The sequence below is a fragment of the Bubalus bubalis genome, chromosome 2 (genome assembly GCF_019923935.1).
Source record: "Bubalus bubalis isolate 160015118507 breed Murrah chromosome 2, NDDB_SH_1, whole genome shotgun sequence".
Lineage (NCBI taxonomy): Eukaryota > Metazoa > Chordata > Mammalia > Artiodactyla > Bovidae > Bubalus > Bubalus bubalis.
This window is the reverse complement of record NC_059158.1, coordinates 142,124,859-142,152,141: the sequence shown is the minus strand read 5'-3', so window position 1 is coordinate 142,152,141 and position 27,283 is coordinate 142,124,859. Positions and strand designations below refer to the sequence as shown.

The following is a 27,283-nucleotide window of genomic DNA, read 5'->3' as shown; positions in this document are numbered from 1 at the left end:
CAAATGACTTTGACAAGTGTGCCAACACAATTAATAGGGCTAGGTCACTGTTTTCAACTAACAGTACTAAGAACACTGGACATCCATCTGCAAAAGAATGGAGCTGGACCATACTTAACAAAAACTAACTCAAGGTGGATCAAGAAGATATTTGCAGGTCACATTTCTGATAAGATGTTAATCAGAATACAAATTGAACTAAAACTCAAAACAAAATAAAACCCACCAACAACCCAATTAAAAAATGGGCAAAGAACCTGAATAGACATTTCTCCAAGAACACATGTATATGGTCAATAAACACATGAAAAGGTGTTCAACATCACTAATCATTCAGCTCAGTTGCTCAGTCATGTCCGACTCTTTGCGACCCCATGAATCGCAGCACACCAGGCCTCCCTGTCCATCACCAATTCCTGGAGTCCACCCAAACCCATGTCCATTGAGTCGGTGATGCCATCCAACCATCTCATCCTCTGTTGTCCCCTTCTCCTCCTGCCCTGAATTTTTCCCAGCATCATGGTCTTTTCCAATGAGTCAGCTCTTTGCATCAGGTGGCCAAAGTATTGGAGTTTCAGCTTCAACATCAGTCCTTCCAATGAACACCCAGGACTGATCTCCTTTAGGATGAACTGGTTGGATCTCCTTGCAGTCCAAGGGACTCTCAAGAGTCTTCTCCAACACCACAGTTCAAAAGCATCAATTCTTCTGTGCTTGGCTTTCTTTAGTCCAACTCTCACATCCATACATGACCACTGGAAAAACCATAGCCTTGACTAGATGGACCTTTGTTGGCAAAGTAATGTCTCTGCTTTTAAATATGCTATCTAGGTTGGTCATAACTTTCCTTCCAAGGAGTAAGCGTCTTTTAATTTCATGGCTGCAATCACCATCTGCAGTGATTTTGGAGCCCAGAAAAATAAAGTCAGCCACTGTTGCCACTGTTTCTCCATCTATTTCCATGAAGTGATGGGCCCAGATGCCATGATCTTCATTTTCTGAATGTTGAGTTTTAAGCCAACTTTTTCCCTCTCCTCTTTCACCTTCATCATGAGGCTCTTTAGTTCTTCACTTTCTGCCATAAGGGTGGTGTCATCTGCATATCTGAGGTTATTGATATTTCTCCTGGCAATCTTGATTCCAGCTTGTGCTTTCTCCTGCCCAGTGTTTCTCATGATGTACTCTGCATATAAGTTAAATAAGCAGGGTGACAATATACAGCCTTAAAATACTCCTTTTCCTATTTGGAACCAGTCTGTTGTTCCATGTCCAGTTTTTTTCCAGAAAAACATTTATTTCTTTACTGACTATGCCAAAGTCTTTTTTTTTTTTTTTTAACTTTACCATATTGTATTGGTTTTGCCATACATTGCCATGAATCCACCACAGGGACACATGTGTTCCCCATCCTGAAACCCCCTCCCACCTCCCTCCCCATACCATCCCTCTGGGTCATCCCAGTGCACCAGCCTCAAGCACCCTGTATCATGCATCGAACCTGGACTGGTGATTCATTTCACATATGATAATATACATGTTTCAATGCCATTCTCCCAAATCAAACCACCCTCGCCCTCTCCCACAGAGTCCAAAAGACTGTTCTATACATCTGTGTCTCTTTTGCTGTCTCGCATACAGGGTTATCGTTACCATCTTTCTAAGTTCCATATATATGCATTAGTATACCGTATTGGTGTTTTTCTTTCTGGCTTACTACACTCTGTATAATAGGCTCCAGTTTCATCCACCTCATTAGAACTGATTCAAATGTATTCTTTTTAATGGCTGAGTAATAATACTCCATTGTGTATACGTACCATAGCTTTCTTACCCATTCGTCTGCTGATGGACATCTAGGTTGCTTCCATGTCCTGGCTATTATAAACAGTGCTGCGATGAACACTGGGGTACACGTGTCTCTTTCAATTCTGGTTTCCTCGGTGTGGGATTGCTGGGTCATATGGCAGTTCTATTTCCAGGTTTTTAAGGAATCTCCACACTGTTCTCGATAGTGGCTGTACTAGTTTGCATTCCCACCAACAGTGTAAGAGGGTTCCATTTTCTCCACACCCTCTCCAGCATTTATTGTTTGTATACCTTTGGATAGCAGCCATTCTGACTGGCGTGAAATGATATTTCATTGTGGTTTTAATTTGGATTTCTCTGATAATGAGTGATGTTAAGCATTTTTTCATGTGTTTGTTAGCCATCTGTATGTCTTCTTTGGGGAAATGTCTGTTTAGTTCTTTGGCCCACTTTTTGATTGGGTCGTTTATTTTACTGGAATTCAGCTGCAGGAGTTGCTTGTATATTTTTGAGATTAATGCTTTGTCAGTTGCTTCATTTGCCATTATTTTCTCCCATTCTGAAGGCTGTCTTTTCACCTTGCTTATAGTTTCCTTTGTTGTGCAGAAGCTTTTTAATTTTAATTAGGTCCCATTTGTTTATTTTTGCTTTTATTTCCAATATTCTGGGAGGTGGGTCATAGAGGATCCTGCTGTGATTTATGTCAGAGAGTCTTTTGCCTATGTTCTTCTCTAGGAGTTTTATAGTTTCTGGTCTTATGTATAGATCTTTAATCCATTTTGAGTTTATTTTTGTGTATAGTGTTAGAAAGTGTTATAGTTTCATTCTTTTAAAAGTTGTTGACCAGTTTTCCCGGCACCACTTGTTAAAGAGATTGTCTTTTCTCCATTGTATATTCTTGCCTCCTTTGTCAAAGATAAGGTGTCCATAGGTGCGTGGATTTATCTCTGGGCTTTCTATTTTGTTCCATGGATCTATATTTCTGTCTTTGTGCCAGTACCATACTGTCTTGATGACTGTGGCTTTGTAGTAGAGCCTGAAGTCAGGCAGGTTGATTCCTCCAGTTCCATTCTTCTTTCTCAAGATTGCTTTGGCTATTTGAGGTTTTTTGTATTTCCATGCAAATTGTGAAATTATTTGTTCTAGCTCTGTAAAAAATACCATTGGTAGCTTGATAGGGATTACATTGAATCTATAGATTGCTTTGGGTAGTATACTCATTTTCACTATATTGATTCTTCTGATCCATCAACACGGTATATTTCTCCATCTATTAGTGTCCTCTTTGATTTCTTTCACCAGTGTTTTATAGTTTTCTATATATAGGTCTTTTGTTTCTTTAGGTAGATATATTCCTAAGTATTTTATTCTTTTTGTTGTAATGGTGAATGGAATTGTTTCCTTAATTTCTCTATTTTCTCATTATTAGTGTATAGGACGGAAAAGGCAATGGCACCCCACTCCAGTACTCTTGCCTGGAAAATCCATGGATGGAGGAGCCTGGTAGGCTGCAGTCCACAGGGTCACTAGGAGTCGGACACGACTGACTGACTTCACCTTCACTTTTCTCTTTCATGCACTGGAGAAGGAAATGGCAACCCACTCCAGTGTTCTTGCCTGGAGAATCCCAGGGACAGCAGAGCCTGGTGGGCTGCCATCTACAGGGTCGCACAGAGTCGGACACGACTGAAGTGACTTAGCAGCAGCAGCAGCAGTGTATAGGAATGCAAGGGATTTGTGTGTGTTGATTTTATATTCTGCAACTTTACTATATTCATTGATTAGCTCTAGTGATTTTCTGGTGGAGTCTATAGGGTTTTCTATGTAGAGGATCATGTCATCTGCAAACAGTGAGAGTTTTACTTCTTCTTTTCCAATTTGGATTCTTTTTATTTCTTTTTCTGCTCGGATTGCTGTGGCCAAAACTTCCAAAACTATGTTGAATAGTAGTGGTGAGAGTGGGCACCCTTGTCTTGTTCCTGACTTTAGGGGAAATGCTTTCAATTTTTCACCATTGAGGATAATGTTTGCTGTGGGTTTGTCATATATAGCTTTTATTATGTTGAGGTATGTTCCTTCTATTCCTGCTTTCTGGAGGGTTTTTATCATAAATGGGTGCTGAATTTTGTAAAAGGCTTTCTCTGCATCTATTGAGATAATCATATGGCTTTAACTTTTTAATTTGTTAATGTGGTGTATTACATTGATTGATTTGTTGATATTGAAGAATCCTTGCATCCCTGGGATAAAGCCCACTTGGTCATGATGTACGATCTTTTTAATGTGTTGTTGGATTCTGATTACTAGAATTTTGTTAAGGATTTTTGCATTTATGCTCACCAGTGATATTGGCCTGTAGTTTTCTTTTTTTGTGGCATCTTTGTCAGGCTTTGCTATTAGGGTGATAGTGGCCTCATGAATGAGTTTGAAAGTTTACCTTCCTCTGCAATTTTCTGGAAGAGTTTGAGTAGGATAGGTGTTAGCTCTTCTCTAAATTTTTGGTAGAATTCAGCTGTGAAGCCGCCTGGTCCTGGGCTTTTGTTTGCTGGAAGAGTTCTGATTACAGTTTCAATTTCCATGCTTGAGATGGGTCTGTTAAGATTTTCTTTCTTCCTGGTTCAGTTTTGGAAAGTTGTACATTTCCAAGAATTTGTCCATTTCTTCCAAGTCGTCCATTTTATTGGCATATAATTGTTGATAGTAGTCTCATATGAGCCTTTGTATTTCTGTGTTGTCTGTTGTGATCTCTCCATTTTCATTTCTAATTTTATTGATTTGATTTTTCTCCCTTTGTTTCTTGATGAGTCTGGCTAATGGTTTGTCAATTTTATTTATCCTTTCAAAGAACCAGCTTTTAGCTTTGTTGATTTTTGCTATGGTCTCTTTTCTTCTTTTGCATTTATTTCTGCCTTAATTTTAAAGATTTCTTTCTTTCTACTAACCCTGGGGTTCTTTGTTTCTTCCTTTTCTAGTTGCTTTAGGCGTAGAGTTAGGTTATTTATTTGACTTTTTTCTTGTTTCTTGAGGTATGCCTGTATTGCTATGAACCTTCCCCTTAGCACTGCTTTTACAGTATCCCACAGGTTTTGGGTTGTTTTCATTTTCATTTGTTTCTATGCATACTTTGATTTCTTTTTTGATTTATTTTGTGATTTGTTGGTTATTCAGCAGCATGTTATTCAGCCTCCATATGTTGGAATTTTAAAATAGTTTTTCTCCTGTAATTGAGATCTAATTTTACTGCATTGTGGTCAGAAAACATGCTTGGAATGATTTCAATTTTGGTGAATTTACCAAGGCTAGATTTATGGCCCAGGATGTGATCTATCCTGGAGAAGTTTCCATGTGCACTTGAGAAAAGGTGAAATTCATTGTTTTGGGGTGAAATGTCTTATAGATATTAATTAGGTCTACCTGGTCTATTGTATCCTTTAAAGTTTGTGTTTCCTTGTTAATTTTCTGTTTAGTTGATATATCCATATGTGTGAGTGGGGTATTAAAGTCTCCCACCATTATTGTGTTATTGTTAATTTCCCCTTTCACACTTGTTAGCATTTGTCTTACATATTGCGCTGCTCCTATGTTGGGTGCATATATATTTATAATTGTTATATCTTCTTCTTGGATTGATCCTTTGATCATTATGTAGTGTTCTTCTTCGTCTCTTTTCAAGCCTTTGTTTTAAAGTCTATTTTATCTGATTATGAGTATTGGTACTCTTGCTTTTTTTTAGTCTCTATTTGCGTGGAATATCTTTTTCCAGCCCTTCACTTTCAGTCTGTATGTGTCCCTTGTTTTGACGTGGGTCTCTCAAGACCCCTATATACAGACAACATATATCAGTTCAGTTCAATTCAGTTGCTCAGTCGTGTCCGACTCTGCGACCCCATGAATCGCAGCACACCAGGCCTCCCTGTCCATCACCAACTCCAGGAGTTCACTCAGACTCACGTCCATCGAGTCAGTGATGCCATCCAGCCATCTCATCCTCTGTCATCCCCTTCTCCTCCTGCCCCCAATCCCTCCCAGCATCAGAGTCTTTTCCAATGAGTCAACTCTTCGCATGAGGTGGCCAAAGTTTCAGCTTCAGCATCATTCCTTCCAAAAAAATCCCAGGGCTGATCTCCTTCAGAATGGACTGGTTGGATCTCCTTGCAGTTCAAGGGACTCTCAAGAGTCTTCTCCAACACCACAGTTCAAAAGCATCAATTCTTCGGCGCTCAGCTTTCTTCACAGTCCAACTCTCACATTCATACATGACCACTGGAAAAACCATAGCCTTGACTAGATGGATCTTTGTTGGCAAAGTAATGTCTCTGCTTTTCAATATGCTATCTAGGTTGGTCATAACTTTTCTTTCAAGGAGTAAGCGTCTTTTAATTTAATGGCTGCAGTCACCATCTGCAGTGATTTTGGAGCCTAAAAAAATAAAGTCTGACACTGTTTCCACTGTTTCCCCATCTATTTCCCATGAAGTGATGGGACTGGATGCCATGATCTTCGTTTTCTGAATGTTGAGCTTTAAGCCAACTTTTTCACTCTCCACTTTCATTTCTTCAAGAGGCTCTTTAGTTCCTCTTCACTTTCTGCCATAAGGGTGGTGTCATCTGCATATCTGAGGTTACTGATATTTCTCCTGGCAATCTTGATTCCAGCTTGTGCTTCTTCCAGCCCAGCGTTTCTCATGTGGTACTCTGCATAGAAGTTAAATAAGCAGGGTGACAATATACAGCCTTGACGTACTCCTTTTCCTATTTGGAACCAGTCTGTTATTCCATGTCCAGTTCTAACTGTTGCTTCCTGACCTGCATATAGGTTTCTCAAGAGGCAGGTCAGGTGGTCTGGTATTCCCATCTCTTTCAGAATTTTCCACAGTTTTTTGTGATCCACACAGTCAAAGGCTTTGGCATAGTCAATAAAGCAGAAATAGATGTTTTTCTGGAACTCTCTTGCTTTTTTGATGATCCAGCAGATGTTGGCAATTTGATCTCTGGTTCCTCTGCCTTTTCTAAAACCAGCTTCAACATATGGAAGTTCACGGTTCACATATTGCTGAAGCCTGGCTTGGAGAATTTTGAGCATTACTTTACTAGCGTGTGAGATGAGTGCAATTGTGTGGTAGTTTGAGCATTCTTTGGCATTGCCTTTCTTTGGGATTGGAATGAAAACTGACCTTTTCCAGTCCTGTGGCCACTGCTGTGTTTTCCAAATTTGCTGGCATATTGAGTTCAGCACTTTCACAGCATCATCTTTCAGGATTTGAAATAGCTCAACTGGAATTCCATCACCTCATATGGACCGCTATATATGTCCCCTATATATGGACAACATATATAGGGGTCTTGTTTTTGTATCCATTCAGCCAGTCTTTGTCTTTTGGTTGGGGCATTCAACCCATTTACATGTAAGGTAATTATTGATAAGTATGATCCCATTGCCATTTACTTTATTGTTTTGGGTTCGAGTTTATATACCCTTTTTGTGTTTCCTGTCTAGAGAAGATCCTTTAGCATTTGTTGGAGAGCTACTTTACTTTGGTGGTGCTGAATTCTCTGAGCTTTTGCTTGTCTGTAAAGCTTTTGATTTCTCCTTCATATTTGAATGAGATCCTTGCTGGGTGCAGTAATCTGGGCTGTAGGTTATTTTCTTTCATCACTTTAAGTATGTCCTGCCATTCCCTCCTGGCCTGAAGAGTTTCTATTGAAAGATCAGCTGTTATCCTTATGGGAATCCCCTTGTGTGTTATTTGTTGTTTTTCCCTTGCTGCTTTTAATATTTGTTCTTTGTGTCTGATCTTTGTTAATTTGATTAATATGTGTCTTGGGGTGTTTTGCCTTGGCTTTCTCCTGTTTGGGACTCTCTGGGTTTCTTGGACTTGGGCGATTATTTCCTTCCCCATTTCAGGGACGTTTTCAACTATTATCTCCTGAAGTATTTTCTTATGGTTTTTCTTTTTGTCTTCTTCTTCTGGTACCTCTATGATGCAAATGTTGGGGTATTTAACATTGTCCCAGAGGTCTCTGAGATTGTCCTCATTTCTTTTAATTCGTTTTTCTTTTTTCCTCTCTGTTTCATTTATTTCTACCATTCTGCCTTCTATCTCACTTATCCTATCTTCTGCCTCCATTGTTCTACTGGTGGTTCCCTCCAGAGTGTTTTTGAACTCATTTATTGCATTATTCATTATATATTGACTCTTTTTTATTTCTTCTAGGTCCTTGTTAAACCTTTCTTGCATCTTCTCAATCCTTGTCTCCAGGCAATTTATCTGTAACTCCGTTTTGTTTTCAAGATTTTGGATCATTTTCACTATCATTATTCAGAATTCTTTATCAGGTAGATTCCCTATCTCTTCCTTTTGTTTGGTTTGGTGGGCATTTATCCTGTTTCTTTACCTGCTGGGTATTTCTCTGACTCCTCATCTTGTTTATATTGTTGTGTTTGGGGTGGCTTTTCCATATTCTGGAAGTTTGTGGAGTTCTCTTTATTGTGGAGTTTCCTCCCTGTGGGTGGGGTTGGATGGGTGGCTTGTCAAGATTTCCTGGTTAGGGAAGCTTGTGCGGGTGTTCTGGTGGGTGAAGCTGGATTTCTTCTCTCTGGAGTGCAATGAAGTGTCCAGTAATGAGTTATGAGATGTCAATGGGTTTGGAGTGACTTTAGGAGCCTTTATATTGAAGCTCAGGGGTATGTCCCCATGTTGCTGGAGAATTTGTGTGGTATGTCTTGCTCTGGAACTTGTTGGCCCTTGGTTTCAGTGTAGGTATGGAAGTGTTTGATGAGGTCCTATCAATTAATGTTCCCTGGAGTCAGGAGTTCTCTGGTGTTCTCAGGATTTGGACTTAAGCCTCCTGCTTCTGGTTTTCAGTCTTATTCTTACAGTAGCCTCAAGGCTTCTCCATCTGTCACTTCCAAGGCGGTTCCCTCAGTTTTAGCTTCTTCTGTTTGCTGGTCTCCTCAGTGTCTAATTTCCGCCCTGACACAAGGGGGCGGTGGTGGACACTTTTTTAGGCTCCCTTGTTCAGTCGTGCTGTGGGGAGGGAGGAACACTGCAAATAAATAACACTGGCATGTGCTCGCAGTGTCTCAGCCACACTGGGTTTGCCCATGCTCACGGCATGTGTGCTTTCCCTGTCTACACTGCTTAGGCTCTAGGTTGCTCTGCTGGGAACTGTCTGAGGCCGGCCCTGGGTTGTATGCACTTCCCAGGTCTAAGCCGCTCAGGTTCAGGTGCTCGGGTACTCCTCAAAGGCACAGACTTGGTTGGGCCTGCGTTTTGTGCCCTTCCCAGGTCCGAGCAGCTTAGGTGACCAGGTGTTTGGCGAGCATGGTTGCTGTGACTTATTGCCTCCCCCACCCCTGCCACTTGGTTTTCTGGGTGTACAACCAGTGCACCTTCTCAGGCAATTCGACCATCCAGAATCCCAAGAAGTCTTGGTTAGCAACGAAGCCTGCTTGCAGTTTTGTAGGTGATGCCTCTCTGTGGCCGCAATTGCCCCCTTCTGGCTCTGGCAGCCCTCACCTGCCTGTCTCCAGTGGGGGATGGGCCGGTCTGCAGCCGGCTAGCTCTGCTCAGTCCTTTGTTGTGTGAGAGGGCCTGACGGTGTCTTAGGTTAGGGCTTTTCGTGGGGTAGCTATCCCACAGTCTGGTTTGCTATCTCAAGTTACTTCCCTCAGATTGCCCTCGGGGCATTCAGGCCCAGTCCTTACCCTACACAATGCAGGCCGCACTTCCCTGCCCAGCCCCCGCTTGCTAGTGGTGGATGCGGGCGTCTGAGCTGCTTCTCCGCTGGGAGTTACCGTTGGGCACGGAATCTGTGGGTTTTAATTATTTGTTTATTTTTCCTCCCGGTTATGTTGCCCTCTGAGGTCCCAAGGCTCTCCACAGGAAACACAGTGAGAGTGTTTCCTGGTGTTTGGAAACTTCTCTCTTTTTTTAAGGCTCCCTTTCCGGAATGGATCTCCATCCCTACCTCTTTTGCCTCTCTTTTTTCTTTTATATTTTTTCCTACCTCCTTTCAAAGACAATGTTGTTCCATGTCCAGTTCTAACTGTTGCTTCCTGATCTGCATATAGGTTTCTCAAGAGGCAGGTCAGGTGGTCTGGTAGTCCCATTTCTTTCAGAATTTCCCACAGTTTATTAGGCAAATATAAATCAAAACTACCATGAGATACCAACTCCCATCCTTTACAATGGCTGTTATCAAAAAGCAGAAAATACTGAGTTTTGGAGAGAATGTAGAGAAACTGGAACTCTTATGCACTGCTGGTGGGAAGGTAAAATGGTACAGCTACTGTGGAAAACAGTATGGTGGCTCCTCAATAAATTTAAATAGAATTACCATATGATCCAGCAATTTCACTTCTGGGTATGTACCTAAAAGAACTGAAATTACAATCTCAAAGAGATTTGTATATCGATGTTCATAGAAGCACCATTCTTCACAATAGCTGCAATGTGGAAGCAACCCAAGTTTTCAACAGCAAATAAATGAAGAAGCAAAATATAGTGTACACATATAATGAAGAAGTATTCAACCTTAAAGATTAAGGAAATTCTGCAATATGCTGCAATACCAATGAACCTTGAGGATATTATGCTAACTGAAAATTCTCAGTCAGAAAATAATAAATACGGTACTTATATTGGTACTTAGAGTAGTCAAATATCAGAGACAGAAAGTAGAATTGTCGTTTCCAAGAGGTGGGGAGTTATGGAGATGAAGAGCAGTGATGCTTGTACAATATTATGAGTTATTTGATGCCACTGAACTATATACTTAAAAATGGTTAGATGGTAAATTTTATGTTGTTTGTATCCTACCACAATATTTCCCCTACTTCTCGCTCCTGCTGGGAAAAAAAAAAAAAGCAGCACTTGTGGAAGTTTCCTGAATTCTAGGCCTCTCTCTTGGTAACAGCAAAGAGCCAACAACAGACACTTTACTTTCTAAACTCTACCTCAGTCTGAAGGGTAATATGTGAATGAAAACTAGGACTGGATACTGTATTCTATTGTACAAAAGGGTATGTAACTAGAAGACTTAAAAGTAAGTAAAAAGTGAAATGACAAAAATGATGACAACTGAAGATAAGATCAGGATAAATTTATAAACAAAACTAAGATTACTCTATTTTGTAGGACTAAGGTATTTGCAAGGCAGGTTCTATTTTATAGAAATAATTATAAAATAAAGATTTAGAGATTAAAGGTGGAAGATCCCAGAGAAACATTTATTTATCAGCATGTTTCTTTAAATATTATTTAATGTTATTACCCAGGGATGACAAATAAGACAGGATGCCTATTTTGGGGGGCTCATGTGGAGAGACATATGCATCAGTCATTGTGAGATTAATATAGTAAATGCCTTTTTATGAGGATGTCTAAGATCTGCAGGAGCATAACAGAATTAAAGATACAAGAGCAAAGGCTTCAGATGTGATATTTGAGCCAACTCTTTAAGCAAGAGGAAGAATTTTAGAGGCAGAAAATTGAGAAGGGTATTTCAAGCAGAAATAAAAGTATGTGCTAAGACTCAGTAGTAATAAATGAAACTCAAAAATCAGACAGATTCCACACCATTAAAAGTCCTTATACCACATTAAGAAATTTAGGCTCTATCCAATAGGATTTAGGAAATCAATGGCAATTTTAAAGCTGGAAAGTGGCACAAACAGGCCTGTTGAGGTAACAGTGTTGAATACTGACCTAAGTGAGAGATCATAAGAGGTTATACGTATGACTAGGAAACTACAAGCAATGAGTTTACCTACAATAGTCCAGGTGAGAGATGATGAGATTTGAGTAGTAACAGTGATCAGGTGAAGGAGGGGATGGACTCATGGGCATTTCAGAGACTTGGTATATAACTAGATGTAAGGGCAAAGGAAGAGGCAGTGTGAGGATAACTACAAAGTTCCCAGTGAGGGTGATTTAGCAGATGGATTTTCATTTGCCAAAGCTGGAAATTCAATAGGTCAGTGAGGTCTGAGAGAAGATTAAGGTTTTACTCAATTTGCTATAGAGATAGCTTTGAAAACTCTAGCCAGAGGTATTCTATAGACATATCTGATACTCAGGAAAGAGTCAAAGTGGCAGGTAAAAATTTGAGAATCATCAGTCCTGCCTGATGACTGGGTCCCCTATCAACCTGAAGGATAACCTTAGGTACCTCTGGACAATCTGAAATATGAGCAACTGAAACCACAGGAGCCTGTGAGACTGCTCAGGGAGAGTCTGTTTAGGCAGAAGAGCAGAGATCAATTATAGACTTCTGGAGAACAGCTTAAGTAGAGGAAGAAAAAAGAATAAGAAGAAAAGAAAAAGAGATAAAGGAGAACCAAGAATTATGTTCTATAAAATGGCATTACAGGAAGCAGAAGAAGAACATTTGTACTCAACCATTTTCTTACCAAATTTTGATGCGTACTGGTTTCAGACTGTTTTTCAGGTCTGAGTGATTCAACTTGTGTTCGTGAGGTGCAGAAACAATCCTGTAAAGTCAGAAATATATTAAATAAGTGAAAAATCAAAAACACTGTAAGGGTGGCACATGGATCCAAAAAAGTTTGTTGACTAGAGTGAGGAACAGAGAGAAAGGACAACATGCAGGAGCCTGAACTGGAGCCAGGATTCATACGGGGAGAGAAGGGAGAAGCAGCTGGGTATGCAGAAGACAAACTTCATATCTGCTGTAGTGTTACTTGGTGCTATCTCTGACTCTTGCTCTCTACCCTGGAGGTAATATCAATTCATTCTTACTGCAGGTGCTAGTATTTAACTTTTTCATCATCTTTGCAGTTTTCTTCTGAGTATTTAGCTAGAGATTATTTCGTTGTACTCATATCATTTTATCTTGATCTTCAGATTTTTTCCCTCAGGTGTAGGAACCATGTTTATCTATATTTAAACCACATATATTTGGAACCAATGTTGTTTTATAAAGTGATAAAGATTTCTAACCAACTCAAATCAAATTAAGAGACTTAGTTCCATTATCACAATTTACATTTTCCTGCATTTTAACTCAAGGTTCTATTATCACATACTGTCAATAAAGAAATGTAACACCTAAACATGTTAGCAATGTGAAGCTGATGTTACATTATTTAGGAAGAAAATATGCCCCCCAAAAAGTATAAACAAGCTATATGAAAGAGATTTTTAATTAATGTCAAGCATCTCATGAACATTCATTTTTATATGAACATTAATGTATAATTGGGCCCCTCATGGCTCAAACAGTAAAGAATATGCCTGTAATACGGGAGACCTGGGTTTGATTCCTGGGTCCTGAAGATCCCTTGCAGTGGGGAAAGGCTACCCACTCCAGTATTCTTGCTTGGAGAATTCCATGGACAGAGGAGCCTGGTGGGCTGCAGTCCATGCAGTCACAAAGAGTCAGACACGAGTGACTGAGTCAGACTGAGTGACTGAGTCAGAGTCAGATTGAGTGACTAACACTTTCACTTTTCACTACTACAGTATAACATCAACTGAGTCTTTAAGAAAAATCCATCCATGTCTACTTAATGGTTTCAGTCACTTACTTAATCAAACTTCCTTTCTCTAAAAATATGCCATAATTTCTCACTAATCAAACTAATAATTTTCCCAGTTAGCCTAAATTACTGATTAAATTTAATTCCTATAGTATGTATATGTTATCAATCTTACTACAATACTCTTAAATAGATCCCTACCATTTTATGTAAAATTTTCCCCCGAACAACAGGAGCTAAGAGTGTCTAGATAGCTGTAGAATCATTTCCTTTGCAAATTTCTATTGGTTTGTGTAGGGTGAATAAAATTTATAATAAAACAGTTTTTGAAGATACTATTGTTGTTCATATAAAAAATAATCACCAGTTAGGTCATTTATATGTTATTTGGTACTTAAATATATTTTCCAACATTTACCCTGAATCTTTCACAATAATCACTAATACTTTGTGTGAAAAGGGGTTAACATAGCAGGCCTAAAACTGCTCTCCTTGGAAAGGCCTGATTACAAGGCTGACACTTGGCTGGTATCTAGGAACTCGGATTTTGGGAGGGTTCCCACCATTCCTTGATAAGAATGGATCATGGTGCCTAAACTGTTTGTGCAAACAACATGGTTTATGCTGAACACCTGCTTTTTTTCTAAGAGTGTGGAATTTTGTTACTTGCTGCTCCTTTGAAAACACTATTTCCTACCTGTCAAACAGACAGTAAACTTTGAACAGGGAGGAATCCTTCATTAACTTTATCTGAGTTGCACAAATATCTCATTGAGGAGAAAACATGAAGGTTTTGATTCAAAAAAGTCTAAATATTTCATCATTGCAAGAAGAATATAAACTAAAATTATCAACAAACTGAACAAATATAAATGACCCACTATCAAATTCTGTTTTTCCCAAAAAATCCATAATTATGAAATAATAGATTAAGTAAGATGTCTTCCCCCCCAAATTTGGAAACCTGGGCAACCACATAGCCCTTTGAATCTCAGGATCTTCATCTATCAAATGCTCCTTTACATCTCATCCAACCTACAAACTGACATAAATTGTTAAATCTTAGATAATCCTTTAGAGCAGAAACTATGGTCCATGAATCAAATCTGACCCACCACCTGTTTTAGTGTGTAAAGTTTTACAGAAACACAGATACCTTTATTTGCATTTAACTCATATTGCCTATGGCTGCTTTGATAACAGAAGAGTAATTTAATGGAGATCATACCTGGCCCTATATAGATATATAGGGTATATAGATATATAGATACTAACTTGGTTTCTGTTTACATGAAGTCCATAGTATCTAGTCTAGATTAAGCAGTTTTAGGACTTTCATTGTGTCTTATATAGAATATAATACTTTATTTTAATATTTAAATTATTAAAGCAGTGATCTATATATAGGGTATATAGATATATAGATCATATCTGGCCCTATATATACCTGGCCCACAAATCCTACCTGGCTCTCTAAAGAAAAAGTTTTCAGATACTGCGTTAGAAAAATGAGGTAATATTTCACCTCAATATATTTTCCAGATATATAAAGCTCCCCTTTTAGGTAGATAAACTTTATTTTAAACAAAAAGTGAATGCATTCTATATTTTCCAAATAACCTACAATATAGTCTAACTTCATAGTTCTGGCTCTCAGATTTGGCAACTGATGGAGTGAATTGGCAGATATGAGTTTGATCCTTGCCTCTAATTCTTTGCAATCTTAGGCCAAACTCTAAATGAGGATTATACCACCTGCCCTGACAATCACTAACAATTTTGAAGACTAAGAGAGAGATAATATATTAAAGTATTTGAAAATTACATATGCACCCACCACTTTTTAAAAGATCACTGCTTTAATAATTTAAATATTCAAATAAAGTATTATATTTTATATGACACAATGAAAGTCCTAAAACTACTTAATCTAGATTAGATACCATGAACTTCATATAAACAAAAACCAAGTTAGTATCTATATATCATATTATACATTGATCTAAATGTATCTTGTCTTGCTAAGTCAAGGGGCTTATTTTTCATACTATTTTGCTTACCTTTAGTCAAATGGAAATTTGTTAAAAGGGATTTCTGAAACATTTAAAGAATAAGGCTGGATGGAAGAGGAATACATAAGGATAGTAAATGTATGAGAAAAAGTGTGTATGGGACAAAGGAATAGAGGGAGTATATCAGAAAAGTATAGGAGAAGCTCTTTTTTAAAGAGACAAAAACTCAGTGAGAATTTATGTTTAAAGACCAGAAGTCATTCAGATCAAAATAACATCTCAGAGCATAAGAACATTGCATCAGAGTACTCCTTCTCTTATGGCTTTACACTAATATCATATCTAACTACTCTGTTGATACAAAATTAGATCCACATTTATAAAAACTTACCAAAAGAGACATTGAATCGCTTTAGTTCACAGAAAGTAACAAAAATCCATCTATTCCAAAGAAGATTTCTGCTTTAATCTTCAAGACACTGAAATACCCTAGTATAAAAAACAGAAGCAAAATAACATATTTACATAACAATTCCTTAAAGATTTAGTTGCCAAAACCCACCACTATTTGGGCAGCTGTTCTCTGACACAAGGACTACTGACATTTCTGAAAGGTGTTCTTAAAGAGCATTTCTGTTTACCGAACGCCATTTCGGATCTGATAACACAAGAGATATCAGATATTACCCACTAAAGTATTCTTGGGCATCTCTGGTGGCCCAGCTGGTAAAGAATCCACCAGCAATGCAGGAGACCTGGGTTCAATCCCTGGGTTGGGAAGATCCCCTGGAGAAGGGAAAGGCTACCCACTACAGTACTCTGGCCTGGAGAATTCCATGGACTGTATAGTCCATGGGATCGCAAAGAGCCTGACGTGACTGAGCGACTTTCCCTTTCACAGATTTCCATCACAAAGGCAAAGTGCAGTTGAAAGGAGGTTCTGAATATTTCCAAAGCCTTGATTACCTGCATCTGTTCTTCCTTATCTGTACTACTACTTTCAAAGAACCCTAAGCAAAATGTAAAAACAATACAAAAAGGCAATTTTGGACCTACTTTTACTACAAACGATGCCCAAGAATTTCCAATGGTTCTACTTATAAGCAAACTCTGAATCTTCCAAAGCTTCCTTATCAATTCATTACCTATTAAATCATTCATGGTCACTGATCAGCAAATTTGGGAAAGAATCAGGATTAGTAACAGACTAGGAATTAATAACATTTTCTTCTTGCCATATGTTTACAAAAATTTTTTTCAGTTTTAATGTGAAAATATTTTCTGTAGGTTGAATTTTTTTAACTTATGATTCTTAGTCTCATTTCCATTCTTCTTGGAATTTATTGACAGATACGAAAAATATACTGATTATTATACAAATAATTCCTGTCCACTTTCACTGATGGCATATTAATCTCAATAGTTTATGAAGACTCCAACAGATGCAGAGGTTTAAAATAGTAACTTACTACATTTACATTCAGGAAGCTACAAAAGCACCGCCAAAATTCCCATATCTTTCTGCTTAAAAAGGGTGGCAATGTTCTAAATTTCCTAGTGCGAGGTATTCCCTTACACCTACCCAATTTCTCTTTCACCTAAACTGTGACTCATTATTTCATTTTAATGAAATTCCCAAGTTTGATCAAGGCATCTGCAAACATCTGAACAAATGGCAAAGAAAAGGATTTTGTAAACCACAGAAATTATAGACCAGCATCTAATTTTATTGTTAAGGAAAGAAGTCAATTTGTTCATGATATTCACTACAGACCAAAGGTAAAGAATGGATGTGTGTGGGGGGGGACCTGACAGGGTTTGATTATTTTTGTCTCCTGCCATTCATTATCATAAAAATAAGGCACTGATGTTTGCTGTGTTACAAAAGGGATAATGCAATACCTGCCCACTTTCCAGGTGGTTCAGATCAAATGAATTGCTTCATCTGAAAGTGCTTAGAATTACCAAATACTGTATCCATATAAGAGCTTAAGAAGATGCTCTGAAAGGTACACTCAGTTATTACTGGTGGCAGTACCAAATGGTAGGGCTCATTTGGAAAGCAAGTTGGCAATGTTTTGATAACTATGAAGACATTGATACCTTTTGATCCTATAAAATCCTCACTTCTAGTAATCTAAAAAAAATCCAAGTAAATGAAGAAACCATTCACATGCAGAAAGTAATTACACTGCTATCTGAAACAATCAAGTATTCTTACCATAGTGTTTAATGAATGGCTGTCATGGGTCAGGTGCTGTGCTGGGCACTGGGGACACTCAGTAGTGACCCAGGCAAACAAGGTCCAGGCCACTTGCAGCATACATTCCCACAAACCAAGATTAGAGATGTGGTGATTAACTGAATTTCCTAGTTCTCATGATTGTTCCCTGCTTTTTCCACATAATAATAGTAAGTTCTTTCTTAAACAAAAAAAAATTTTAACTACATTATCTGCTACTGCTGCTGCTAAGTCACTTCAGTCGTGTCTGACTCTGTGCGACCCCATAGACGGCAGCCCACCAGGCTCCTCCATCCATGGGATTTTCCAGGCAAGAGTACTGGAGTGGGTTGCCATTGCCTTCTCCAACTACATTATCTATTTTTCAGGAAAACTCTCAAGAAACTGACACAATCTGTGAAAACTGTTAGTACTAAAGGGGTTGCCCCTGTGCGGGGCTTAATCCCAGAGGATTTTGCTTTAGATGTGACAGACTATTAAGAGATAATTTTATAAGACATTTTGAGGTCAAGGCAGCAGTTGCCCCCGGTAAGGGCGGGGGGAGGGGTCAAATTTGCTGTTATAATTTTCTCCTGCATGCTTTCACTAGGTATGAATATCTTTTTGAAAAAATTCATAGTTGAGACTTGTATTTCTGAATGTATTCACATGTACATCACTGTGATCGTTCATACTTGTATCTAAAAAGCTAATCAGGAAAAAGCTTTGTAAATAAATTTATTCTAGGTGATTCAGATCAAATTAATTACTTCATCTGAACGAAGAATAAATGAAGAATGGTTCCTCTGAAAACTTTAATCTGAAAGGTTAACACTTTCTGGAACAATCAGAATGCGCAAATTACAGAACTCGGGTTTTGAGTTAATTTAAGCATTCAACAGAGGCCCTTGTTACAGGGAATGTAAAAAAGCCCGATTTAAATCTTTGTGGAGCCTTAAAATTACTGTACTTTTCAAAGCGATGTTGGGAACCCATAAAATCTTAACTATAGCGACGCACAACTCGGTAGAATTTTCCAAACTTAGCATCGTGACTCAAGCTTTCAAAAAATATTTACTAAGCGCCTACTGTGGGCCAGGCTCTTTGCTAGGTACGCGCTGTCACAAATTCCAATCCCGTTTTGAGGGAAAAGGTGCTTGACACAACAAATCCACAAGGGAAAAACACAACCCTGAACTTAACTAACGAGGAGAAAACAGAGCTTGCATTCAATTATATAAAAGCTTCCTTGCGAGTCCTGCTTTAGGGGACTTTGTAGCGAACTCGCAGAAGGTGGCACACGGAGCCGGGCCGGAGGGCGTCTCGGGTTTGGAAACGCCACGCGTGGATGAGTGCGGCCAAAGGTGAGAGCAGGGGTGGGGGTGCCAGGACCCGGGAGAGCACCACGGGCGGCCGGACCCGCGCACCTGGCGCCGCCGACCCCAGCAAGAGCAGCCTACCCACACGCAGGTGCTCTCCGCCACGCGGCCCGGGACGCCGGGCAGAACCGGAGCTGCGCGGGGCGCAGGGGCCGCTGTTCATGCGAAGCCGGACCCCCGCCACGGCTCCGCCAGCCGCCCGGGCTCCGGCTGGAGGTATGACGGCGAGTTCTAGCCTCGAGTTTCCCGAGGCGCGCGCGGACTAAGCCGCTCTCCCTCACTTCGCGATCGGCCCCTAGCCCTTCCCCTCCCTGCCCGGCCTCCCCTCATTACCCTGGCGGCGACCACGGCCAGCGGTTCTCCTCAGGCGGCCAGCGGTGCGGGCCCTGGGCGCCCGGCCCGCCCGGGGGCAAAGCGAGAGCGCAAGGCCCGCTCCCAGCGCGGGCCGCGGAGCCAAGGGGGCGGTGCGACCCAGAATGGGGCTGTGGGCCTGGAACTCTGCCCCAAACCCCCGCAGCCCACCGGGACTGGACTCGCCCCACCCCGGCCCCAGGGTCGCTGCCCCGCCTCCCGCCTCCCGCCTCCCGCTTCAGGGCTAGCAGGGAGGGGCGTGGCCTTCGAATTAAGGGGCGTGGCCTATATGAAACTACAATTCCCAGCAGGTCGTGGGCTGACGCCGTGCAGGCTGCTGGGAGAATGGGTCTCCTCCTCTCTTCCCCGATTGTGTGGGGGCTGTCATTGACCTGGCGTCGCTGCAAAACCGAAGTCGCTGAATGATGATGTTGTGAAGTGGCCCGCCCGTCCCTGCCACGCCCAGGTAGTTTTTGGCAGCGGAGGCCGCGCAGGCTGCTGCTCTCCAGCTGCCGCTTCATTGGAGACTTTTCCCTGAGGGAGCTTGGGCGTTGGACGGAGGACGCCAGGTCATTCCTGTGAGTAACCTTTCCGTTTACGACCCGAACTTGCCCTTGCCATCTTCCCTTGAAGGCGGAGGAGCTTCCCCGCCCCGCGCTCCTCCCGGTCCTCGGAGGTCACGCGCGGACCCTGGAACTGGGGTACCAGAGGACTGTGTCCTCCCCTTGTCTCAGCCCCGCGATGGGAAGCGGGTGGTTTCCCAAGTGTAAGTGCTAAGTGATGGGCATTAGGCTCTGGCCTCGGGGTTCACACCAGCTGCACCTCTCAGGATCGGCAGCATCCCGTCCTATGCCGGACAGCACCCACCTGGTGCCCCATCGTTGAGCGATGAGCCGCTTTAGTGTCTGGATGTTAAATCTCAAGCCTTGGTTGCCATCTATGATGTGAGACGAGAGGGTGTGGAAAAGAGCTCTTTCTGTGTTGAGTTGGGCTTTTCTTGCGATTGATTTTGAGCCAGACACCGCACGTCTTTTAAAAGAAAGACGCTTGCCTTCAGTTTGAAGCGTATAATGGATATTAACCGACGTCCTTTTAGTACCAGAGTAAAGGTAGTCTCCTAAACACTTAAAAGATTTCTAGGTCATTATAATTGTCGTGAAATCAGTTACTTGCCCAAGGACCTTTTATTGAAGCCTGCAGTTTCTGCGTCGAAAACTAACTTTTCACTGGAAATTCATCAAGCGATAATGGACTATAGGGTAAAAAAGGAAATGAATTCTTCCAGTTTTGTTTTATCTATTTCAGTGATTTTTTCCCCCCTGGCCTTCTAATCTTTGCTATAGAATTGGAAGTCTGAGCTGCAGTGATCTCCAGATAGCATGTTACTGCTGGTGTGGTGATACTTGGGAAGAAATTGTGAAAGACACTGGTGAGGAGAATGGGCAGGGATGAAGACACTTGTTTATCTCGGCCGTTATCCCAGCTTTCTGTTGTTTTATCTTCTAATCAGGCAGATTTCTTTTTTTGTTGACTTCTGTCTATGTGACGGAGAAGGCGATGGCACCCCACTAAAGTACTCTTGCCTGGAAAATCCCATGGATGGAGGAGCCTGGTAGGCTGCAGTCCATGGGGTCACTAAGAGTTGGACACAACTGAGCGACTTCACTTTCACTTTTATGCATTGGAGAAGGAAATGGCAATCCACCCCAGTGTTCTTGCCTGGAGAATCCCAGGGACAGGGAAGCCTGGTGGGCTGCCATCTATGGGGTTGCATAGAGTCGGACACAACTGAAGCGACTTAGCAGCAGCAGCAGCAGTCTGTGTGAAGGGGAGACCTGTTGACAGCTACTTGGGGAAGATTCCAAGGTGTTTCCAGAACTTGGAAGTCCCACCTACCTTCTTCACTTCACCCAGCTGACCAGAGGAGCCTCTTCCATCCCACACCCCCTACCCTCTGACCTGAGGCTCTGCAGTTTGGGGAGAGTTTTTCCTGATGAGACTATGTCCTTGTGGACTTTCTGTTTGATGTTCCCTCCTCTCCCTGAAAGTCTGGATTTCTTGCTGCAGAGTGAGCAGGATGATCGGGTCTCAATTTCTGAAGGAGATGTGGAGGCGGGGGCTCTAGCTGGAAGGCTGCCTGGGTGGCTGGGGAAAGCACTGGCCAGCTTTCTGTTTTTAAAATTAAGTCATTTTCAGTAAGCCTCAGACACTCAGCAAATACATACTATGTGAAAGATGGTTTTAAGATATTTTACAGGTGTTTATTCATATGATTACAGGTGTGAGAAAGACAAACATTTGATTACTCTCAATCAGCCAGGCATATCAGTTATAAGCTCTCCATACATTTGATTGATTAATCACTATTGGGCCTTCCCTGGTGGCTCAGATGGTAAAGAATCTGCCTGCAATGCAGGAGACCTGGGTTTGATTCCTGGATCAGGAAGAATTCCCCTGGAGAAGGGAATGGATACTCACTCCAGTATTCTTGCCTGGAGAGTTCCATGAACAGAGGAGCCTGGCAGGTTACAGTCCATGGGGTCACTGTGTGGCTAGGTACCTCCCAGTCAGCCAGGCATCTCAGTTATGAGCTCTATGTGCATTTGATCAGTTAATCACTATAATAACCCCCTTGCATAATCTAAGGCTCTAAAACTGCTTATGTAACAAGTGGAGATTCATACCTAGATCTGCCTTACTTCAAAGTTATAGGTCAGATAACTTTTACCTATTGCTGACCTTAAAGGTTGGATGATTAAAAAGCATTTTCCAGCATTATTTTCTAATACTAGTTCCTACTACATACCTTGAATATCTAGAATAAAAGATGAACCCCGCTTTAGTACTTGTGAACCAGGTGTTCTCTCTGCTTGCAATGCCTGTCCTTCACAGAGCTTTTCATTAAGACCCTAAGAGCCCATTACAAATCCACCTGTTTACTTAGGTAAGCCATGATGGGATTGGCCTTTCTAGTTCAAAGGTTTAGTGGTTCTGAAATTGAAAAATTGAGCCAAGAAGTAGTATTCTCTACTACAAATGATTAACATCCGTAGTCACAGAGAGTAGAAAAACTTGATTAAGATTTTTACTTCAATACCCAGGATGTTTAAACACCAAAATAAGGAATGAGACACATGAAAATTTATTATTTCATGTTTATTTTGATCTTTACTTATATCATCCATACCAGTTTTTGAACCTCTTTAGTTACTATCCTATGTGGTTGGTAAGAAATCTGAGGCATTTAAGTAATATTCACATTTAAAATAACTTTATAATTGAAGGAACTAAATTACTCATGATATCCAGCCATATTTGTTCAGATCTTAAATAATCATATAATAGTAAATATCCCCACATTAGCAGTGAGAAATGTTTATTTAGATAAGCAACTGAAGCAGAGGGACGTTAACATACCCGAGGTCATTCAGCTACTAAGTGGGGAAATTGGGTCTCAAACCCAGGCAATCCCAGAATCTGTACTCTAATGTTTAGCGAGCATCTACTGTGTACCACCAGCTTCCCTGGTGGCTCAGACGGTAAACTGTTCTGCATTCTGCCTACAATGCAGGAGACCCGGGTTCAATCCCTGGGTTGGGAAGATCTCCTGGAGAAGGAGATGGCATCCCAGTCTGGTGTTCTTGTCTGGAAAATCCCATGGACAGAAGAGCCTGGTAGGCTACAGTCCACAGGGTTGCAAAGAGTTGGACATGACTGAGCAACTTCACTCACTCACTATCTACCAACCCTAAAAATGGATGTTTATATTATAATTAAGTCATTTATCTTTATAACTACCTTATGTAGAATGGAAGATCAACATTTAATGACTTGTTTAAAATCATGCTGCTGCTGCTAAGTTGCTTCAGTCGTGTCCAACTCTGTGCGACCCCATAGATGGCAGCCCATCAGGCTCCCCCGTCCCTGGGATTCTCCAGGCAAGAACACTGGAGTGGGTTGCCATTGCCTTCTCCGGTTTAAAATCATAGGTGCATATTAGAACCAGGATTTGAACTCATGCTTGCCTTTATTCAAAGCTCATATTCTTTCTTCTGTGTTCCCTAAATAATCAAATCTTTAGTAAATCTCTTCAATGGGATAGATACTGTGCTAAGTGCTAGAGATTTATTCTCTGCTCTTAAGGAATACAATCTGAAGAAGGAAAGAGACAATTGGGATAGTGTGTTTATGAGTGAGCAGCACACAGAAGTACTGTGGGAACACAGAGACAGGGCAATGAAATCTGCCTGGATAGGAAGACTTGGGCCAATCTTGGAAAAACAAATAGGAATTAGCCTGACCAAAGAAAAGAAGAAGGCCTTATTGTGGGCTCAGTTGTGTTTCTCCAAAATTTGTAAATTGAAGCCCTAGCCCCCATAACCTCAGAATATGACTATATTTAGAGATAGGGCCTTTGAAGAGGTAACTAAGTTAAAATGAGACCTTTAGGGTATAATTCATTCTGACTGGTATCTTTATAAAAGAGGAACTTTGGACACAAAAGAGACATTGAGAACATGTGCACATAGAAAAAAGACCACGTGAGGATACTTCGAGAAGGCAGCCATATGTAAGCCTCGGGAGAAGCCAGTCTTGCTGGTACTTTGATCTTGGACTTCTAGCCTCCAGAACTGTGAGCAAATAAACTTCTGTTGTTTAAGCTACCTAGCTTGTGCTTAGTTACTGAGTCGTGTCTGACTCTTTGTAACCCTGTGGACTATATAGCCCGCCAGGCCCTTCTGTCCATGGGATTTTTCAGGCAAGAATACTGGAGTGGGTTGCCATTTCCTCCACCAAGGAATCTGGCTGATGCAGGGGTCAAACCCACATCTCCTGCTTTGCAGGCAGATTCTTTATCCATCGGTATTTTGTTATGGTGGTCCTAGCAAATGAATGGAGAGATGTTCTAGCAAAGGAATGATATACAAAAAGTCTTTGAGGTGTGGCCAGGTGATTAGGTTTCATGGTAAAAAGTGTTGAGAGATGATTCTGAAGACAAGGCAGGGGCCATTTTGGATAATGTGTATGAGACTCTAAGGATTTTAAACTTTATCCTAAGGGAGGTAGAATGGAGGGGATTTGCAGCAGTGGGAAAACATTAGGTCTGCATTTTAGAAAGATACTCTGTGAGCCATGGAAGGATAAAGAGGGTAAGACTGGAGGCAAGAAGATCAATTGGTTGTCTTATTGTCACAGGAAGCTGAACTAAATATTTTCTCAGAATATTGAAACGTCAAACTAAATTGTTCGACATACCAAGATCGTTGTTAATATAAGGAAGATTTAAAAGGGCACAGCTAACCCTTAGGGCCAGAGAAGGCAATGGCACCCCACTCTAATACTCTCACCTGGAAAATCCCATGGATGGAGGAGCCTGGTAGGCTGCAGTCCATGGGGATCGCTAAGAGTCGGACACGACTGAGCGACTTCACTTTCACTTTTCATTTTCATGCATTGGAGAAGGAAATGGCAACCCACTCCAGTGTTCTTGCCTGGAGAATCCCAGGGACGGGGGGGCCTGGTGGGCTGCCGTCTATGGGGTCTCACAGAGTCGGACACGACTGATGCGACTTAGCAGCAGCAACCCTTAGGACGTACATAGATTTAAGAAGAATCTGTATATACCTATTTTGTACCTAGAGACTGGCTTTGCTTTTGACATTTTGCTTTCTGTAAATAAAGCTTCACTCACCTATCACAGAATATTTAGTATTTTTCCACTGTATTTAATAGACACTTTTATAGTACTTATTCTATTCTAAGCCAACTCCTCTGACAGCTTTATGAAATATCTACTCTTGCTGTGGTGGTTTAGTCGCTAAGTCGTGTCCAACCCTTGCGACCCTACAGACTGTAGCCCACCAGCCTTCTTGTCCTTGGGATTTCCCAGGCAAGAATGCTGGAGTGGGTTGGCATTTCCTTCTCCAGGATCTACTTTTATTATCTCTACATTATGCATAAAGATATTGAAGCACAGAGAGACTAAGTAACTTGCCCATGGTCACATAGCTAATAAATGGCAGTATTAAGATTCAAACTCAAACAGGCTGTCTTCAGAGTCTGTGCTTTTAGCCATATATAATTGCCATATATTATTTATCAAGATCATTACTGTTGCCATGTATTATTTATTAAGATCTTCAGTTACGTATGAAAGGAGGAGGAAATAAATTGGGTGTGTTTGCCATGGAGAGTACAGTTTGTCAGAAGAAATAAGGAACAAGTGTAAGGTTTTTGAAAAAAGTGTTTTAGAGGAAAATGAAGAGTATTGGGAGGCAATGCTTGCTCTGAGTTGGGGCTTCTGGGAGAGCTAGATAGAAAAAGTAGCATTGACCTCGGATGTGAATAATGTCTAGACTTTGGATACATAGAATGGGGAGAGGATGTTAAAGAAGACATGGCATGAGCAAAGTCATTGGTTTGGGAATTTCCTGGTGTGTCTAGGGAACTAGTAAATACAGTCCTTTGTTTTGGCTGGAATATATTATGTGGTTGGAAAAGCCAGTCTGGGGGATGGGAGGCAGCAAATGTCTGAGAAAGAGAACTCTAGGGAGTGAGGGGCAAGTAAAATTGTATAGGTTTTTAAACCAAATGATTGAGGTGTATATTAGAAGTAATAATCTTTTAGGAGAGGATAAAGTTCATCTAATCTCTACTTAACAGTTAAGTCCTATTTTACCGTTTCACAAATTGCACACATCCTTCTTACTGCTTCTGTATACATAGTTTATGCCTTTATTACAATAATTCAGGCATAATAATAAAATTTCTTAATTTTCTGTCTCTAATCTCTCCATTCCTGAAATTTATCCTGTATTCTGACTCCAAATTTATTTTTCAAATGTCATTTTCCACTTAGAAACTTGTTCCCCCTCCTACATTGTTGGTGGGAATGTAAATTGGTGCAATCACTGTGGACAGCAGTATGGAAATTCCTCAGAAAACTAAAAACAGAATTACCATATGATCCAGCAATCTCACTTCTGGGCAAACATCTGGACAAAGCTATAATTCAAAAAGATACAAGCACCCCTGTGTTCATAGCTGCGCTATTCACAATAGCCAAGGCATGGAAACAACCATGTCCATTGACAGGTGAATGGGTAAAGAAGATATGATATATACATGCAGTGGAATACTACTCAGCCATAAAAAATAATGAAATAATACTATTTGCAGCAACATGATGAAACTAGAGATTGTCCTATTAAGTCAGAAAGACAAGTACCATATGATATCACTTATATCTGGATTCAACACAAATGAAACTATGTATGCACCCCACTCCAGTACTCTTGCCTGGAAAATCCCATGGATGGAGGAGCCTGGAAGGCTGCAGTCCATGGGGTTGCTGAGGGTCGGACACGACTGAGCGACTTCACTTTCACTTTTCACTTTCATGCATTGGAGAAGGAAATGGCAACCCACTCCAGTGTTCTTGCCAGGAGAATCCCAGGGACGGGGGAGCCTGGTGGGCTGCCGTCTATGGGGTCACACAGAGTCGGACACGACTGAAGTGACTTAGCAATAGCAATGAAACAGAAATAGAATCAAGGACATAGAGAATAGACTGGTAGCTGCCAAGGCGGAGGGAGGTGGGAAGGGGTTGGATTGGGAGTTTGGAATTAACAGATGCAAACTGATATATATATATATATAGAATGGATAAACAGCAAGGGTCCTACTGTATAGAATAGGGAATTATATCCAGTATCCTGTGATAAACCATAGCAGAAAAGGATATGAAAAAGAATATACATATATGTATAATTGAGTCACTTTGCTGTATAGCCATAATTAACATTGTAATTCAACTGTACTTCAATAAAAAATAAGTTTGAAAAAAAGAGTTAGAACATAAATGTGACCAACTGACCAAACAATATTGTTTCATGGTAGGAAAAAAAAAAGTTTTAATAGAAAAAAAGCAAGAAACTTGTTCCCTGAGGGATCAAGTTCACACTTCCTAATCTGAACGAGTCTAATTTAAAACTCCAAGTACCTTCTTCATA

General features: G+C 40.8%; 2 protein-coding genes across 2 annotated transcripts in view; one reads left to right on the top strand and one right to left on the bottom strand.

The window, feature by feature from the left end:
• STRADB (STE20 related adaptor beta) overlaps positions 1 to 19,517 on the bottom strand; it is a 31,305-nt gene extending 11,788 nt beyond the window's left edge. Inside the window, exons 1-3 of the mRNA XM_006080529.3 lie at positions 19,254 to 19,517; positions 15,712 to 15,809; positions 12,220 to 12,300 (exon numbers count right to left, since the gene is read on the bottom strand). Of these exons, the coding sequence (XP_006080591.1) occupies positions 12,220 to 12,300; positions 15,712 to 15,723 (93 nt within the window). The 5' untranslated portion in view covers positions 15,724 to 15,809; positions 19,254 to 19,517. The remainder of the gene's footprint in view (positions 1 to 12,219; positions 12,301 to 15,711; positions 15,810 to 19,253) is intronic.
• A 62-nt stretch (positions 19,518 to 19,579) lies between these two features.
• The window catches only part of TRAK2 (trafficking kinesin protein 2), a 74,958-nt gene continuing 67,254 nt past the window's right edge, over positions 19,580 to 27,283 (top strand). Inside the window, exon 1 of the mRNA XM_044937232.1 lies at positions 19,580 to 19,849. The gene's annotated coding sequence lies outside the window, so the exon portion shown is untranslated. The remainder of the gene's footprint in view (positions 19,850 to 27,283) is intronic.